Genomic DNA, 17,614 nt, shown 5'->3' with positions numbered 1-17,614 from the left:
ATGAGGGACTTGAGATGAGTTGATTTGATAAACAGTTCTAGAGTTTTTAACCTTTTGAAGAACTCATTCCAGTAATCATCCCTTTTTTCCCCCTTTCCTTCCTTTGCTGAAGGTCATCACATTCCAGTTTCCTAGATGAAAGGATGTTACCAGAATCATTGCACAACTTCTGTGCAAGAGCAGTTGGCAGGGTGGTGTCTGATCTGACCTTTTTTGCATGGTCTTAAAAATGCAGCTGCGTACTGCCAAAAAAGCCAGTTACTGGAGAGTTTATGCAGTCCTGACAATTTTTCTAGGCCTACAGTTGAGCAGTTGTGGAAAAAGCTCTAACCTTCAGGAGATGCTTGGGTGGGGAAGGGATTTAGAGGTCCTGTTTGAATGTTCAAGCACTGTTTGGGTTGCGAGTGGGATTAGCAATGATACCTACTCACTGCTGTTTCCAGCACTGCTTGCTTTGTCTTTCTCTTTTGTCTTTCCACCAGAAAACATGGGGGAACTGTACTAGCAGTTAACAGCCTGCTACACCTGGGGGTACCAGTGGGGCTGAACCAGCAAATGTTGGTAGAGCCAAACACTGGGTATATGCTTGTTGCATAATATAGCAAACCCTATTCAATTAGCATGTGGAATCACTCTTCCAAGTGTAGGATTTTATAGTGGAGTAGGAGACTAAACAAGTTGAAGTACAGAGAAGAGTACTTGCACAGAATGCAGGGAGAAAGGCATCCAGAGGACAAAGAACCTGTGCTCAATTTTTGTTTGATTCCTGGTTCTTGCTTCACTGCAACTACAATTCTCTTCAGATGGTAATGACACATGATGGATAGTGAGCCATTGGGTAGAGATGCCACTAAATATATTTTCAAGTACTTGGTAATATTATCGTAGCCACAAGTTTTTAAATGAATAATAATTTAATTAAATTACTTGATGGCTCTAGAGTGAAATAAAAGCTGATAGACTTTTGAGACCCACAAACCTAAAGAAGGCAGCATCTTCCAGATCTGTCAGTTGCTTTTAAGAGGTGATTACATCTCTGTAGAGAACTGAAAGACTCGTTCTTGAGACTTGTTTACATCGCAAAGCAGTCTTCAATCTATAAGGACAAATCTAGAATCATAACCTGGTTTTATTGGTAGGAGTTTAGGGAAGACTGTGAAGCAGTTGCCAACTACAAATTAAGATTGCTCTTTAATCTTTAGTTTGGAAGGCTCCCAACAACATGGAAAAGGGTGTGAATGTTTAGAGGGGAAAACCATACAGGTGATGAAATTCCTTCAACAGTGTAAACTCCATGCTTTATGGGAGCACAGAGGAGATGTATGTATAGCAAAAGCTGCGTTTCTTCTCCTGGAAGAGGGGCTAATTGCAGCAGCTGTGTATGTTACCTTACTACTCGTGAAATCTGATTTGTATTTTGATGCAATTGTACATCACTGACCTGACATACCAGAAATTGTTGCATTACTATGTAGGAGATGTGCAGATGCAGCTTTCTCAGAAGATGCCAAAATAGCTTTTTTTCTGCATGTAGTTTCTTGTGGACACTTGTGTATTTATTGATTGCCTCAATATTAGAAATGCAAGTAGTGGCTTTTGGCCCACTATTTTTAGTATCTTGTAGTTAGCTTGGTTATTTTAATTTTATTGAGTTTCTTATTCTAAACTTCATTTTGCAGTCTGGGTTATTTAAAATGACCAAATAGTTGGTGTGGAAACACAAAAGAAAGCTGGGTCTGCAGCAGAGGATCTGATGTGAATAAATTAAAAATGTAGTTTCATAAGTTCAAGAAGCCTTTGTGTTTTACTGAAATCTTACTGCTTTTTGGGGAAGAGGAACTAAGCTTCTGGAGAAACTCTGGGAGAGAAAAGATTAAGAAATAATACTGTTAATGGAGAAGAAGAGATGTCTTAAGTGGCAGTCAGTGCTATTGAAAATACCAGCTTCTACCTACTGATGATAGGCCAAGTTTTGCAAACTTAACAGGTTTCACCTTTTTTTCTTATGCTATGCCTTTGGTGGGGTTTTGCTTTTGATTGCATGGTTGTGGGCGGAATGTCTGATACTCTTGGCAACATATACTATGTAGGTTCTTAAAATTACATTTGTTCTGGCCTGGAGCAGAGCTGTGTGGTTGTTGGATGTTTCTTTGAGACCTGGCATTCCTGTTAGTTAATCACCTTATGTTATCTACAACTTAAAGGGAGATGATGAATGTCTAGCAGCCTCCTTCACTGTGTGGCACAGATCTGCATGCTGTACATTTAATGGTTCCGTTTCTCAATCACCTGCCTGGGCAGGGCAGTGTTTGGGTAATCAATTATCCAGAAATATACTCGTGGACCAGAGACAGTAAGTAACACTTAAGTAAGTTAAGTGTTGCTTATTATAGTCTCATCAAAGGCATAGTGCTTAATCTCATAAGCACATTAGAGTATTAGTTGATCAGAAATGTATTATGATCTGCTTAAGTGAGATGATGTGAACCTTTATCTGGGCAATACAAGAACATAGTATAGTGTGCTAGGCTAGAATTTAATTAATTGATAAATAGGTTATTTATAATAATTATTCATAGTGTAAGCAAACTCTGAGAAAACTTTGAATCTTGTTTAAAAGCAAGTAACTGCCTTTTTTTGCCAGCTACTTCTTGATTGAAAGAAAGTCTGATACAGAAAAACTAGGCAGTGCTTGGACTTGATGTGCCTTTCCTGGTCCATTCAGACTTGTCAGAAAATGCATGATTAATCTTGGTTACATGAAGGAGAAGAAAGTACAAATCCCAATTTGCATTTATTTTTAATGCTTCCATAAGCACAAGCAAGACATTAATGTCTTGTACTTTAGTTTGAGGTCTTGTATTGCAGTTATGGATGTGAGTTATGGCAACTGAGTTCAGTCTCACCTTCATTTTTTTCTAGGGAGAGCACGTGTGCAGCAGCTAGCAGAGAACACGAGATATTTCAGGAGACGACTGAAAGAGATGGGCTTTATCATCTATGGAAATGAAGATTCCCCTGTTGTGCCTCTGATGCTGTACATGCCAGCAAAAATTGGGTATGTTTGACTGCATAACTTCTTCCCCATCTTCTTTAAAGCTAGCTTGGTATAAGAATATGAAGAGTTTTCTAAATATAAGAAAAGATTTGTTTGATTTTTGCTTTTATGATCACTACTGAGTCCTATAAAATACGGGAATTTCCATAAGTGATCTTGAGGAAATTGAGGCTTGTAGCTTGGGGGGCATCAAGAAAGCACTTTGGGGAAGCAATTTTGCCTCTATGTGTCCCGTTTTAAAGGTTGGGTTGTGTATTTCCATTATATTTATATGTAAAGTGTATAAATACGCTAAAGGGGAACTGAAATTGAATGGAAATTAACATTATAAAAGTAACTGGAGGTAGTCTTTCAACTAGCTCCTGGATCAGAAGGAGCCAACATTTTCATTGATGAACTTTGAAAATTAGAAAAGGAAAAACAGCGGGGATGGAACATAATGGGACACAACAACATGTATTTAATGAATTCCAAGTTTTTAAGAGGTCTAGATATAATCACTCAGGCATTGGTATTGTAAATACTAAAACAACTGTAGCACATAGGTTTATAAATTCTTGCAGATTTGTGGGGTGCTGTGTGGATAATTAAGGCTAAAATTCTGCAAGGAGGATACATAAAGTATATATTGAAATTTTTTTCAAAATAAACAAAAACCTGATTTCAAGGATGGCTTGGCTTTGATCGCTACTCTTCAGGGTCTGTATAATGCAGTGCTCAATCAACACTTTCAAATTTGGAAAACATAATTTCATTTTACGCTGTACTCAACATCTCTGGTACTTGACTAGCTCAGGCTTCAGTCTGGCACTTTTAATGAAGCTAGATACCCTCGTTCTCCACCCTTCTCAGTGTAAAAGAGTTTTAAAAGGCCTGTTACCTTTATGGGTGCTGCAGACTACATATCCAGCACACAGAGGCAGCTGTTTCCACTGCCCAGCTTCTCTACCAGTCAATAAAATCTTTTCCTTGGAAGTGTTCATGGAAATATTTATTAGCTGAGTAGTTGGGCTAGTATCTTACTTAAAATGAGCAAGAACAGAGGACTCTGATGAGAGTTGGCCCTTAGGATCTGCATTGGATTTACTTGATCTTTTCTTTGTCCCTTGTACCCCATTTTTAAAATAGTTTTAGAGTAATAAATGGATACAAAATGAAGTGTATCAGGATGCTCCTATTTATAAGGAAAACAGTTATGGCAGAAAATATAAAGACCTAGTAGAAGAATGTTATTTTATATGTCCTTATAAGCCTCTTAAGTTCATTGCTACTTCTCACAACAAGGTCTGTTAAAAAGGATTAATCGTTTCCTGTGGCCTGTAGAAACACCCCCAACTGCACTGCCGTTACAGATCCGATCGAGATCTTTGTCCCTCTCATTGTATAAGTCACAGCCACTACTTTCTTTAGTCTCCTTAAGAATTTGTTTTGCTGAAGATAGTGAGTGACAGTCGCATGATATTTTTGCACCTTCCTTAAAAATATTAGGTATCATATTAGCATATCTCAATTTACTCTGGTGATTCAGTGGTTCCTGTGATACTTATAAAGTGGTGCATTCTGTGATGCAGTAATGTACTTTAATAAAATTAAATTCATGAAAAAAAAATATCTTGAAATTGCAGAAACATCCACTTTGGGGCATTGCAGCATGAGGGGTTCCTTGTGCAGTCAAACTTCTGAGCCAAAATCACTCTTTCCTTTTGGAAAGATTTCCAAGCTTAGGTTACAAATCCATTTAGAAACAGCCCGCTAAAAGACCAGTCTCTGCCACATATAATCTTTCATCTTTGTTAGAACTTAATACACTGAAACCTTTTGAGAAGGACCACCTTGGGATTGAATTTAAAAAAGGCTTTTGTGAGCAGGCCTTTCTGCCTCTAAAAAGAAAGCACTGGAAGCTCCAAACTGTGGTGTGCCAGCCTTGCTGCAGCAGAGGCCTGTATGAGTTACCATACCGAGTCCTTCAGCTCCTGCTTTGCCAGCACTGGAATAACTGTGACTGTCTCCTTCTCCCTGGCAGCGCATTTGGCCGTGAGATGCTGAAGCGGAACATCGGTGTTGTGGTTGTGGGCTTCCCTGCCACCCCCATCATCGAGTCCAGAGCCAGGTTCTGTTTGTCTGCAGCTCATACCAAAGAGATGCTTGATACAGTAAGTGTCTCTCTCATCTTGTCTTCCTTCTGCTTGTGCCTGCTAATAAACAGATACAACAATTGTCTGGGTTTTGTACACTGATTCAATGTTTGGTACACAGCATGGTTGAACCTAACCTTCAAAGCCCTTGCAGCAGAGCTGGCAATGACTCCATCTCTTTCCTTGTTGTAACAGTGTGGAATGGCTGCTTAGAGTAAATCTCAGGACTTTTCTTGTCCTATTTTAAAAGGAGACAGTCTCATTGCTGTGAGACAATGCTTTTTACCCTCTTTAAAGGCTATACCTTGCATTGAACTTGTTAGAAGGAAATATTTTGCATCTTCTGACCCAGATGTTAATGGTAAGAAAAAAAAAAGGCCTGAGAATCTCCTAAACATTTATATTCCTCTCAAAAGGAATAATATGATTACTAGTGAGAATTTTTATTCCAGAGATTACTATTCCTGTTCAGAGCACTGTATCTTAAATGTCCCTGCCCTAGTGAGTCTGTACCACATGCAGTGCCTTACTTACCCTTACTGGCAGTTGCAGGGGGAGTGGAGGTCCCCTCAAAGGAGGCCTGCATCACAGCTGGGAGATGCTGCCTTCAAAAAGTAAGGATGGTGGTTTCAACTCTAACAGAGTTGAAAGAGGATTTTACGAATAAGTCTCACTATTCTTAGTATGTCTTGGTGTGGTAGCTACATTCAATTTTGAGTCTTCTGAATAATCTTTTTTCATGGACATGTGTACTTAGGCTGTCTTACGCACTGCCAAAGTTCTGCATTGCACATTTTTCCCCACTTTTAAGGTCTGTGACTCAGAATATAAACTAGGTTGAGTGATGAATTTGGACTTCGTAAGAGTAGACTCTATCCTATTCAGAGACTACTTGAAAGAATCCCATAGGATACAGTCTTAAAGAGCAGAGGTGTCCAGGACAGTTAATTGATTTTTCCTCCCCACTCCTTCCCTGAAGAATGATCTATCCTGACTTAAAGGAGAGGAAATGTGATGGGAAGCCTGCATGGATGAACAAACCAACAAAAATATATAATGAAAGTGTATAAGAGGTGCAGGCACAGACAGGTGACCAGGGATGGGGTCAGGAAAACCAAAGCCCACCTGGAACTCAGTCTGTCAAAGGACATCAAATGCAGCAAGCAGAGCTTTTATGGGGCATTAGTAGCAAGAGAAAGAGTAAAGAAAATATGGAGGACTGCTGCTGAATGGCACAGGGAAATCAGGTGAGAAATGCATGCAAGAGGCAAGGGTACTCAGTGCCTTTGTTGTCTCAGTCTCCTGGTGAGACTTAGGAATCCTGAGACCATGAGATTAGTGGAAAAGTATGGAGCAGTAAAGACTTACCTTTGGTGTGAAGGAGGCTCCAATAAGGGAACATTTAAACAAAATCCACATGCACAAGTCCATGAGACCTGATGAGCTGCATCCACAAGTGTTGAGGGAGTTTGCTGTCACTGCAAGGATGCTCTTGATTATCATCTTTGGAGAAAGAGTTCATGATGGCTGGGGGAGACTCCTGAGAACTGGAAGACAGCCAATGTCACCTTCTTCTTGAAGAAGGGCAAAAAGCTGTAAGGAATTGCAGGTTGAAAAGCTTTGCCTTTATCTTGAGAAGACTGTGGAGAAAACAATCTTGAAATTATTTTTGAACATTTTTTGGACAAGGTGTTTGGGAGTAGTAACAGAGTTAGGAAGGGGAAATCATGCCTCATGCCCAAATATGATCAGGTGGTAACACTTCAAATTGTGAACAGCAAATAGGATATCTAAGAGATATTTACTAATGTCTTCTTAAAAAAATAGACTCAACCTTTTCACACTTGACTGCTACAGAACTTACATAAAAATCAACAGTTTAAAATTACACGCTTTTAAAATTTAATTTCTGTTAAAAAATAGTAAGGTAGTGTGTGGTGTGAGCAGTTTTATAATGTCTGTGTAGTGTCATTGAGTAGGATCACCCTGCCGTGTATCTGCAGTGCTGTACTTGCTGCTCCTGAGTTGTTTCTGCCTGTGAGAGATTCCCTAACACTCCAACAAGAGACTGCTTAAGGAATTCCTTCCCAGCTACTTGTCCTGCTACTCTTCCCTTAAATATCTCAATTTAGTTGTTTCTGTTCCAAATAAAGATTTGGGACCAGTACTTTCAGAGGAGACCCTCTCCTTTGCTTCCTTTTGCCCTGTGTAAAATAAATAGCATTAGACTTGGCTCAGAGTGGGGTAATAGACCTGAGTTCATTGACACAAATGAGGGAGCAGTAACTTCTGGGACAGGTGGCATGGAGCAGGAATGAATGGATAAGAGATGGGAGGAAGGAAAATAAAGAAAACTGAAGTCTCTGAAATAATATTGCTGTAAATTGACATACTCTTTCTAAATAATATTGCATAATTGACATACTCTTTCTAAAACTGAAACTGTACAAACGTGATGTGCAGGCACTACCTGAGCAGTTGTGCAATTTTACAGTTGGTTAGGTTCTTGGTCTTCTCTTTTAGTGACTAGCTGGGGCCTTTGCCATAATAAGCTGATTTTGTAGGGTCTGTATAAATACCACATTTGCACTCTTCCAAAATCTATCTGTAACTTTTATTACTCTGCTTTAAAAACCTATTTTCCTGTCAGTTCCTTCTGCATTTTCCAAAAAATGTTTCAAATTTTGTGCGCTTAATGTAAGAGTCATTGCTAGAGTACGTCTGTAAGTGTTAAATGTACTAAATTGAGGAAATGCTTGTTCAATATATTAGAGCTTGTCTGCTAAGAAAATTAATCCAGAACAAAATGAGGTGTGAATTTTGAAGTGAATGAAGAAATCCTGATTTAGCTCAGTATGTGGAGGCTTTTTTCCAAGTTAGCATAACCCCCTTTATGGTTCAAAATAGCTGCATGCTCAGAACCCAGAACATTGGCAAGAGGAGTTAATAAGGAGCAAGTCTTTGTGTCAGTGACTTTGTGCAGTGTTTTCTTGCGATGCAGTGAAAAGGGATTGATTTCAGGCAGCTAATCATTAAGGCAGACCTCAGGTCTAATCCCTCTTGCTAACTGTGGCAGCAATATCCAGGAGGAGGAGGAACTAAAATGAATGGACTTGGGGAGAGCTGGCAGACAGCTTCTTCAAGTCACCAACAGAGGAGACAATTTGGTGTCCCATCTCTGTATTCATGGATGCTAACTGGGGCTCTTGTGGTATTTTTTTAAACAAAACTTAAGCAGGTTTGCAGCACAGGGAAGAGAGGCTGCTCTTGCAAATAATGATATTTGTAATGCTTCCTTGTTCTTATTAAATACAACCACACGATGAGAAATAGTACTTAGTTAAAATTTTAACTGTTTTATGTAAATAAAACTTCCTTGCCTAAAAATATTTGGCTTAGGATCAGAGTGAAGTCCCTCATAACCTGCATCACTGTGGGCTGTGCTTTCTTTTCAATGATGAAAAATATATTACACTCTCCTAAAGTCAGAGTACACCAATGCCATTTCCTTTGTAGTCTTTGCTGGTCACATGGTCCTTTTTGTTTTAAATTAATAAAATCCTAAATCTGCATTCAAGAATAACAGTTAACATACTCTTTCAACAGAAATTCAGCTTTAAATTGCTTCCATATGGGATCTTTACTTAAGGCTCTGGCAGACTGTGCCCACACTTTTGTTTTGTTTTGTTTTTACCGAGGTCCAACTTCTGGGTTTGTCATTCCCCCAGATTTTAGAGTGCAGAGGTTTTTGCTGCCAGATATAACAAGCATGAAGGGCCATTGTTTAAAGAAACAAAAACTTGAACTATCCATCTAGGAAGAAAAAACATGTTGAGCTATTAACCCCCATCTTCCAACTGTCCTCAAGAGACAAGCATTTGACGCAGATTGGAGCATCAGTGTTGAATTAGTGACATTCTGAAGCAATGCTGAATGTACTTATCTCAATAAATTTGCAATTCAAGGCAGCAAAGAATGCCAACCTTTGAATTACAAAAAAATCATATTGGACCTGAAAGTGATCTTCTGAATTAATATTTGTCACTTGGCTATATAAAATAACTAGCATCATGTGCTATCACAGATTTGTGTGCAGCAACTGATTTATTTTGTAGTTTGCTCTAGGAGTGTTCTGTAGAGAAATGAAGTTTAGGATTTGGCTTTTAACAGACCCTATTGTGTGTGGACCAATGTCTTATCAGAGATTGCAACATAATGGAAGTATGATTAACTGAGCTGGGACTTCCCTCATTTCTTACGCAAGCAGATGTTTGATCTCTGGTAAACTTCATAATATTTGAGTTCAGGTCAAAATAGTGAAAGGCTGTGCTAATTCAGTAGAATGTTCTGGGCCATCAGTTGCTTGAATGCAGTCTTTGTGGCAACCTCAGTGGGACTTGCTTTCCAAGGAGAAAATGCTTAGGGTCCTGCCTAGAATAACTTTTTATTTTTCTTTCCTTGGATTGTCTGGCAAAAATCTCCTGTGCCATATGACACACAGCTTTCATCTGTAGTTGTATATGGACAATGCAAATTAACCAAATGTAGGTATAACAAATGCATCTATAGAACTTGTTAGCTCACTATTATAGTTTGTCTTTGCTATTTTGCAATTTAAAAAAATACAATAGATCACGGTTGGTAACACAGGTTACTTTCAAACTGAATGATACATAAGGAGGAGTCAAACCTCAAACAAAATGTAAATTTTTTTCTATTTTAGCTTCATTACCTCCAGGAAGAGAAGAACATTATTTTATTTATCTACAAATAGTCACGGGGTTTGCTGGATATTACAATCCTGTTCTGGAGCTGGAGTAGTCAGGTGGATGCACAGGCACTCTCAGTAAAGTGACCAGTGCTGTATATGCGGTCTCAACATTTCTGAATGCTAAAATGAAAAAAAAAATCCTATTCACTTCTGAAGGTGCTGGCTTCTAGCACAGTAAAATCTCAAGTAAAATGGCTGTCAGAGTAGTCTGCAGTCATGCATAAAGGAACGTGTGTGGATAACTTGCATCTGTCTCCTCTGCTGATCTACTGTGATCTCTTTGTCAGGCTTTAAAAGAAATCAATGAAGTTGGGGACCTTTTGCAACTGAAATATTCCCGTCGCCGTTTGGTACCTCTCTTGGACCGGCCGTTTGACGAGACCACATATGAAGAAACAGAAGACTGAACTCCCTCCATGTGCCTCAGAGGGAGGGACACACCCCAGGGGACACTCCGTGGCACTCAGGCCACAGCATCCGTGAACAACACACTTATGACTGCTTAGTATAAGAGACATTTTCTCACAATACTGAAGTGGCCACATCAGCTCTAAATGGCATTTTGTAAATAGGGAGAAGAGAAAAAAATTCTTTGATTTCTGTGTCTTCAGGGTCTGGCCCTAGAGGTGCTTGGCTTTATTTTTTCCTTGTTGCTTTTTTTTTTATTTATTTGTCTCAATGAGTTCACAGCAACCTAAGTTGGCTGTGGCTGATTAGTTCAGACTTTGTATGCACCATTAGCCTCCCAAATGCTGGCTGAGATGTTGTGAGCATGTGTGACGCTGGCATGGCAGCATTTTCAGTGTCACTGCTAGGTGTCTGATCTTCCCAATTAGGAATGAGCTGACCTGTCTGTTTCTGGAGACTTCCTAGAGAAACTGTTGATTGCTAACTTTGACATATTTAACAAGATGGATAATCAACCAAAGTTGGTTTTTTTTTCATTTGCAGTTACTTATGTTTAAAACTTGAATTTAGCCTTTTTAAAATAAATGTGTTGTTGACATGTCGCTGACAGGACCATTGTTCCCAAACATTATTTAGTTTTGTAAGCCACAGGCAGAAGGACTTCTGGAACTGTAGCCTCTTTTCCTTCCCAGTATGGATACCAGATTGTCTCCTGGTTTTGACACTAATTGTCCTTTTGATAGAGGGTAAGTGATGGAGAGGGGTTTGTTTTGGTTTGTTTTTAATACTTCTGTTTAAAAAAAGAAAAAATATGGGTTGTATATGTGTTGCTTTCTCATCTTCAGGTTAGTTTCTCTTGCTTTGGAATTATCATAAAGTCATGAACAAGTCACTAAGCCCCAGAAGGGAGCCTTTGGGTTTAAACAAACAAGAGCAAGTCTCATGGTTAGTCTTAAGACGAAGCCCCCTCAATAAGCAGGCCTATACAAGGGGTGATGATTAGGAGAACCATCTATTTCATGCAGATCTGTGAAAGACTGCTGCCCTTGCTGTGCTAGCTCACTGTTTCTTGTCATCTGTGAGGTGTTCTTCACTGGCCCTGTTACGCATATGGATAGCTTGAGTCTTGCAGTCATACATTACATTTTGGCTGGCCAGCAAAGTCCCCATTGCCAGCTGCATATCTGTAAGTCTTCCCTGAAGAGAGAGAATGTCCTCACAATTGCATTTAGTTTGATATTTTTATTCTTTTGTACTTCTGTTACTTACTGATCAACACTGCTCAAATGAGTGTTCACTGAGCCAATTGCTATTTGAAGTCTTTATTTGCAAGTTTCATACTGTCCCTGTGTTTCAAATAGATGTCTTTGCTCTAAGACACCTTAGAACTGGTCTGCTACTTAGTCTTTACATCTTGAATTCTTTCAGTGAACAGAATGGATCAACAAAAAGGTACCAAAAGTTTTAAATTAGTCAAATGCAGTATAGTTTGTTTCTGTATTTTATATTTAGACATACATGATTTGTGCAAATATAGTAAAATATTAACATTGTGTCAGTTGGGTTGGGCCAGCTCTTCAGTTTGGGTTAGCAAAATACTTTTTGCAGGTTACTGGGGTTTTAGAAACAGACTGATCATCATAATACTAAAGCAGAGAGCAACTCAAAGCTCTTTGTGTGGTGCTGAAAAAAAAATTCTTTTGAAGTTCTTTACTGTTCACTCTGCAGCTAACAGGGAGGGAGTGTTTTGGCCACTACAACCAAGCAGTTCTGCAAATACATGTGGTGAGTTAAAGGAGAATTGGTTTTTATTTTATAGACTATCTAACTTCATGCATTTATAGATCTTGTTACATTTTAATGTAATGGAACTTCAAAACACTGGTTCATTTTTTTACCATTGAATTTCAGAAATTTAATTATATGAGAAGAACTGAAACTGACTGTTTGAAAATAGGTCCAGTTAACTGTTTCTGTCTTGGTCCATTAATGTTGGTTGGCTCTTCTTCTGGAGCTGAGTGAGTGCAGAATCTGAGAAGTCTGTATGTGCAGCTTGGATAGCTATGAAATAGTCTCATGTGTTCAGGCAGAGTTAATAAACAGCAGTTAGTTGAGCTTACTTTCTCACCCACGTTCTGCCCAGGACTAGATCTAACATTCCAGCAGATTACCTGCTTTCTGACTTCAAGAAGCTTTACTGATTTTTTTTTTTCCTCTCTGGATTGCACTAGGGAACAAGAGGAGGTTAGTACAGGAAGCCCTGACATGAGCCCTGATCCTATTAACTTGATCATGAAATGGTTTAAGAGCAGACAAACTGATCAATTTAAAGGCTTGGATCAGTAGGTAGCTGGTTTTAAGCATTCACAAATGCACAGTGCGTTTGTCTGCTGCGTAGCCGACTCAGTTTGGAAACTGTGATGTATTAATTTAGAAGTGTGTTATCAGAGATTCTACAAGTGTTGAATCTTAACCTTGTCTCTGGGAATCAGTTTTAGAGCAGCTTGTCTTTGGAAGGGAGAAAAGCATCTGGAAAAACCTTCATAATATAGATAAATCCTGTGTAATACTTCTGAAATAGTGTTCAAAAATTACTAGTGTCCATTTGGTTTCTAGTTGCACTTGTTGAGGAAATTGTGTTCAAGCTTCTGCCTTTTAGTATCTGTCTGCTGTGTCATGCTGTCTGCATATAACTTTGAATTTTGAGTTGCAAAGGCACTTCAGAAATAATTCTGGCAGTTAGCATTTGCAAAGTACTTGGTTACATTTCAACCTTGCCATATCCTTTTTGGAAAGCAAACCCCCCCACTCCTCTCTGAGGCCCTTTGTTCAAGAGAAGCTGTTTTGCCAAAGTTTGGTAAAAACTATGAAACCTGTTGAAACTGCTTCTGAAAAAGTAAGAGTTAAGCCCAAGATTTCACACTTTTAATTCAGTAATTCAATGAGCTTGAAAGCCAAGAAAACCTTTTTGCATCTACTGAAAAAACTCCAATAAGGGTTTGTGCTAGGCAAACCTACAGCATGTATGCTGTCACAGTATGTGTAGGATGGATGGCTGCTTTGATATTTATGTACTGACCAGAAATCTGTCTCCTTTTTCTCCTGGCAGTAGAAATGAATGAAAGAACCAATCTTGAGAGATCACAAAGGAAGAAAAGCTGCTTAAGAAATAAAACTTCAGTCCCTGCCAACTTTTCAGAGACATTCTAATTGAAAATGACTCCTGGTATTTCTTAAGAGATGCAAAATTGAAAAGAAAATGAAGGCTGCTTTTGAACAAAGGATTTTGCTCAGTACTGTATATTGGCTAAACTTACTCATAAATATACAATAGTTACCTTCCTAGTACATCTCTGAAGAACTAAGCAAGCAAGTTTTTGCCTCTCTTGAGCAGAGTGAAGAGTTTAGAACCATTACTATTTTTAAGGCTAATGGCCATATTCTTTCACTTGTAAGAAAATTGAGAAGCTCCTATTACTGAGCATCAGCAAAGAGTGGGAGATCTGCTTCTTGTTAGAAACTAGCTTTCCCAAGTAGATCTTTGTCTTAAGGAACCTGATTCATAGTTTTCCTTTAGTTCTTTGGCAGAGAAGAAACTAATTTTTTGTGTCAGAATATTCAGGGCCTTCATTTTTGTTTTTTACTCAACACAAACTTTTGTATAGTATGTATATGGTTTACTTAACTCTCTAGTTGCTCTATCTTTTCCCTTCTAAGTAGCATCCTTAATGAACAGTTCTGGTTCTTGAGTTGTGGGTGTAGGAGTATGCTTCTGCTTTAGGCAAAGACTCAGGAGCGAGTTGACCAAACATCTGAAGGGATTGCATTACCCATCCTCCTCTTGCTGTTTCCTCTAAGAGTGCAGATGTGATACTCACTATCAGAGCTGCACCTTCACAAAGAACAGGCAAGGGAAATGTGCCCATAAAATCAGCAATTCTGTACTGTGTGGATGAAGGACTGATACTGCAGAGATGGAGAAAAGGGGTAGTAAATCATTGCTTATTTTCAGCTGTGCAGGGATCTTTCATGTGTACTTGAACAAGTATCCCTAAATCAGGAGTGCAGTTTTCAGTGCCTGAATGGACACTCCTCTAAAACTTTTCCACACCAAGTAAGTATTTCTTCTCCTTCCGTGCAAATTTTGATTTGTTTTCCTGTGAAAAGCATTTGGCCTACAGCTGTTTGCTTGTTCAGAAGCCATGTTATCCATTCAGGGAGGTCATAGGAGAGGTTGGAAGAAAGCATGAGCATGACTCTTCATTTCATCTAAGAGAACACCATGCAGCACTGGATCTGGAGCACTATGCGCGAGCCCCCTAGCTGCATCACAGAGAAGGAAACTTGTGGAAATGTATCCCAATATACAATGCTCAGTCAGAATGTATGCAGTTTAAATATATTATTTTTACAGTTTATATTCAGCCTATGAAAGTGTCAGGCATGCTGGGATCTGTGTGGATGGCACCTTCTGCATGGAGATTTGACGCACCTGCAGTCTGTTCTATTTTAGCACTAGTGAAGTGCTGAGCTGTTCAGGAGTGCTTAGTATGACCCCTTGGCTGGTGCATTGGTGGCTTTGGTGCTGGACCTGACACCCAGCTGGCATGGCACCACTATTTGGGAAAAGCACGAGTCATTTGACCTGCATAACCTGAACATGGTTTTAAAAGAAAAAAAATCTCCAATGCCATTCCGATGGCTTTGTGTTCCTGTAAACATTCCCAGCCTTGCAGTTGTTCACCTGTTCAAGGATTCAGATGTAATACTAGAGCACAAACATAAAGTGGTTGTGTGAAGTATTGTGCTTTACCTTTCACTGAAAAGAGAAGCATTTGTTTCAGACATTGGAGCTGTTGTGCTTATATCCCCAAATGGGGCTGGGTGAAGCAGATGATGACTGTGGTGTGTGTTGAAGGCCTTAAACTGTGATTCTTGGTATGAAGAATTAAAATTAAGCCTGACCTTGAAGAATGCAGTGGATTTTACCCCACGGAAGAATACTCGGTGCTCTTAGTTAAGCAGTTTTTACTGCTGTTTTCTTGGGAGGGAGAGGTTCAAAACCCAATTTATGTGTGATCCTGGCTAGCAGCTGTTTAAGGGGATGTCTGTACGTGGGAGCCGAAATAGTGCAGTTCTCTGCACCGATGTTCCTGTGCAGCTTACATAGTTCTGTGTACTCCCATCGGGAACTTGTTCCTGGGCTGCTCAAAGTGGGAGACTTACTGAGACAGGGACTTCAGAACCAGTGGCAGCTAGCAAATTCGTTTCCTCAGAGGTAGGTGAACAGGTCTCACATGAGTATGCCAAGGCTTGGTGCCGTTCCAGAAATACCCACAGTGAGGTGAAACATGCACCAAGCCATCTGACCTTTGTAAACATTCTTTTTTTTTTTTTTTTTTTTTTTGCCAAAGCTCATCCTATTCAGGCAGTATTTCTGCTACCCCCTAATGGTTTATTAAGCTTAATGCATCTCTAGCCTCCCAATATTAACTTCAGACCCACTTGAGAGAGAACTGAGGAATGCTGGAGCCTGAGGCTTTAGGTGAGCAGCCCCAAAGCCAATGGTGGCCCACATTTCCACAAGCCCTGGGCAGAATTACCAAGTCACAGCACTTCATCTTAAATTGCACTGTATTCTTATGCCTCTGTGTTGCTATAATGTACATATATATTGGATTTTTTTGTAGATAAGACATTTTAGATAAAATTTTTAAATGGGCCCCTCCCAAAATATTTTATGCCAGATGTCTAATTTTTTTTACACTTGTGATTAACATGAATATGGATGCTTTGTGGGCAGGGAAAAAGATAAATGGATGGTACATTGGCTTTAAAAAGGTAACAATGCATGTTTAAAAAAAACACTGGAGAAAAAAATGCTTGGGGAAAAAATTCATTCAAATATATTCTATGTTCTGCATAATAAAGACTTTAAAAAACCACTATATCATGATTTTGGCATTTTTTTTCTTAGTGAGGCTTTTCCCTATTAAGGAGACTGAACTCTCTCTTCTTTCCCAGTCCTTTTCCCACCCACCCCCAAAATAAAAACCTCAAAAAACTTCAACACATGAGTTTTATACTGGAACGACTGGGTAACACCATCGCCTGTTTGAGAGCTCAGATCATTGTTCCCCTCTTGCCTTGTACTCTAGAGCCAGGAAACCTTGCATGAGAGATGGATGCTTAGCTGGTTTTTGGCAGTCTCTGGTCCATCGTACAGCAGGAGCTTTGATGTGCAGTCTAGAAAAGTCGCTTCTGTTGTGGAAAGACGCCTGCAGTCGTAGCTGCTGTTGCTGATGTGCAGCACTCCCACGATGAGTGCCTGCTCTAGCTCAGTGCTGGCCCCAAAAAGCTGCTGTGCTTGAAAGCTAGGCTGCTACCCTTGGGTGCTGTTAAGAGTGTCAGGCTGCTCTCAGCTGCTGTGCTGCTAATGAGATATTTGAAAGGGCTTCTTGATCCATCTCGCATGGGATTCTTGACCTCACATCTGTCTTGCAGTTTGTGTCTTGTTTTAAACATTTCTTTCCATTCATTTCAGCTCTAAGTCTGCATAAACCAGATGTCGGTATTTGAACAGGAGATGCAGGTCCTCATTTTAGCTGTGGGTACACAAATGGGCCCAGGTGATTTGCAGCTTTGTGCTAAGGCTGCTGTAGAAATGTTGGGGTTTTCCCTTCTAGGTCTCCCTTTCTGGGACTGTGCACTGGCACTTCTCGTCAGTAGGCTGCAAAACCTCCTTTCAGTGTCGTTCCCTAAGAATTTTTTCATAGTCCTTTCCCTAATTTCCTTCATAGGCTCATGAACGCCTGTGGAAATGCTGGAAAAGATACTCTCTACACTCCAAGTTAAAAGCCACTCCATGTTTCCAACAGGCTTTGGGGGCTGGATAAGATGCTGCCGGTGCAGAAGACAGCAGATCATGAAATAAAGACTTCTTTTGAGCGGTAGAAACTTTCTCCCGCGATTCGGGAACAGCCGGGGCTTTCACCGGGGAGCATAGAGCCCCGTTTCTGCCCGTCGCGAGCCGGCTCCGGAGCGGGGGGGCCCGTCCCCCCTTCCCGCAGAGCGGCCCCAGCCCTGGCGCTCAGAGAAGGGGGAGAAGGGGCGGCTTTTGCAAGCTCATTTCCCCGGGGGCGCGGCAGGACGCTCTGAGCCCCCGGCCCGGCCGCGTCCCCGCTCCCGCCCCTCGGTCCAGGGCGCCTCCATCCTCCCCGCCTCGTGCGGTCGGGCCGGAGC

The 17,614-nt window shown here is 40.2% G+C and overlaps 1 protein-coding gene across 2 annotated transcripts in view; it reads left to right on the top strand.

Annotated features, from left to right (window-relative positions):
* SPTLC2 (serine palmitoyltransferase long chain base subunit 2) overlaps positions 1 to 16,320 on the top strand; it is a 74,826-nt gene extending 58,506 nt beyond the window's left edge. For both annotated transcript variants that reach the window (XM_030948772.1, XM_030948773.1), the window contains exons 10-12: positions 2,923 to 3,058; positions 5,082 to 5,211; positions 10,252 to 16,320. In XM_030948772.1, the coding sequence (XP_030804632.1) occupies positions 2,923 to 3,058; positions 5,082 to 5,211; positions 10,252 to 10,371 (386 nt within the window). In that variant the 3' untranslated portion in view covers positions 10,372 to 16,320. The remainder of the gene's footprint in view (positions 1 to 2,922; positions 3,059 to 5,081; positions 5,212 to 10,251) is intronic.
* The last annotated feature ends 1,294 nt before the right edge of the window (positions 16,321 to 17,614 follow it).

This window comes from Camarhynchus parvulus, chromosome 5 (genome assembly GCF_901933205.1).
Source record: "Camarhynchus parvulus chromosome 5, STF_HiC, whole genome shotgun sequence".
NCBI lineage: Eukaryota > Metazoa > Chordata > Aves > Passeriformes > Thraupidae > Camarhynchus > Camarhynchus parvulus.
The sequence above is the reverse complement of the archived record's forward strand: the minus strand, read 5'-3'. Positions and strand labels throughout refer to the sequence as shown.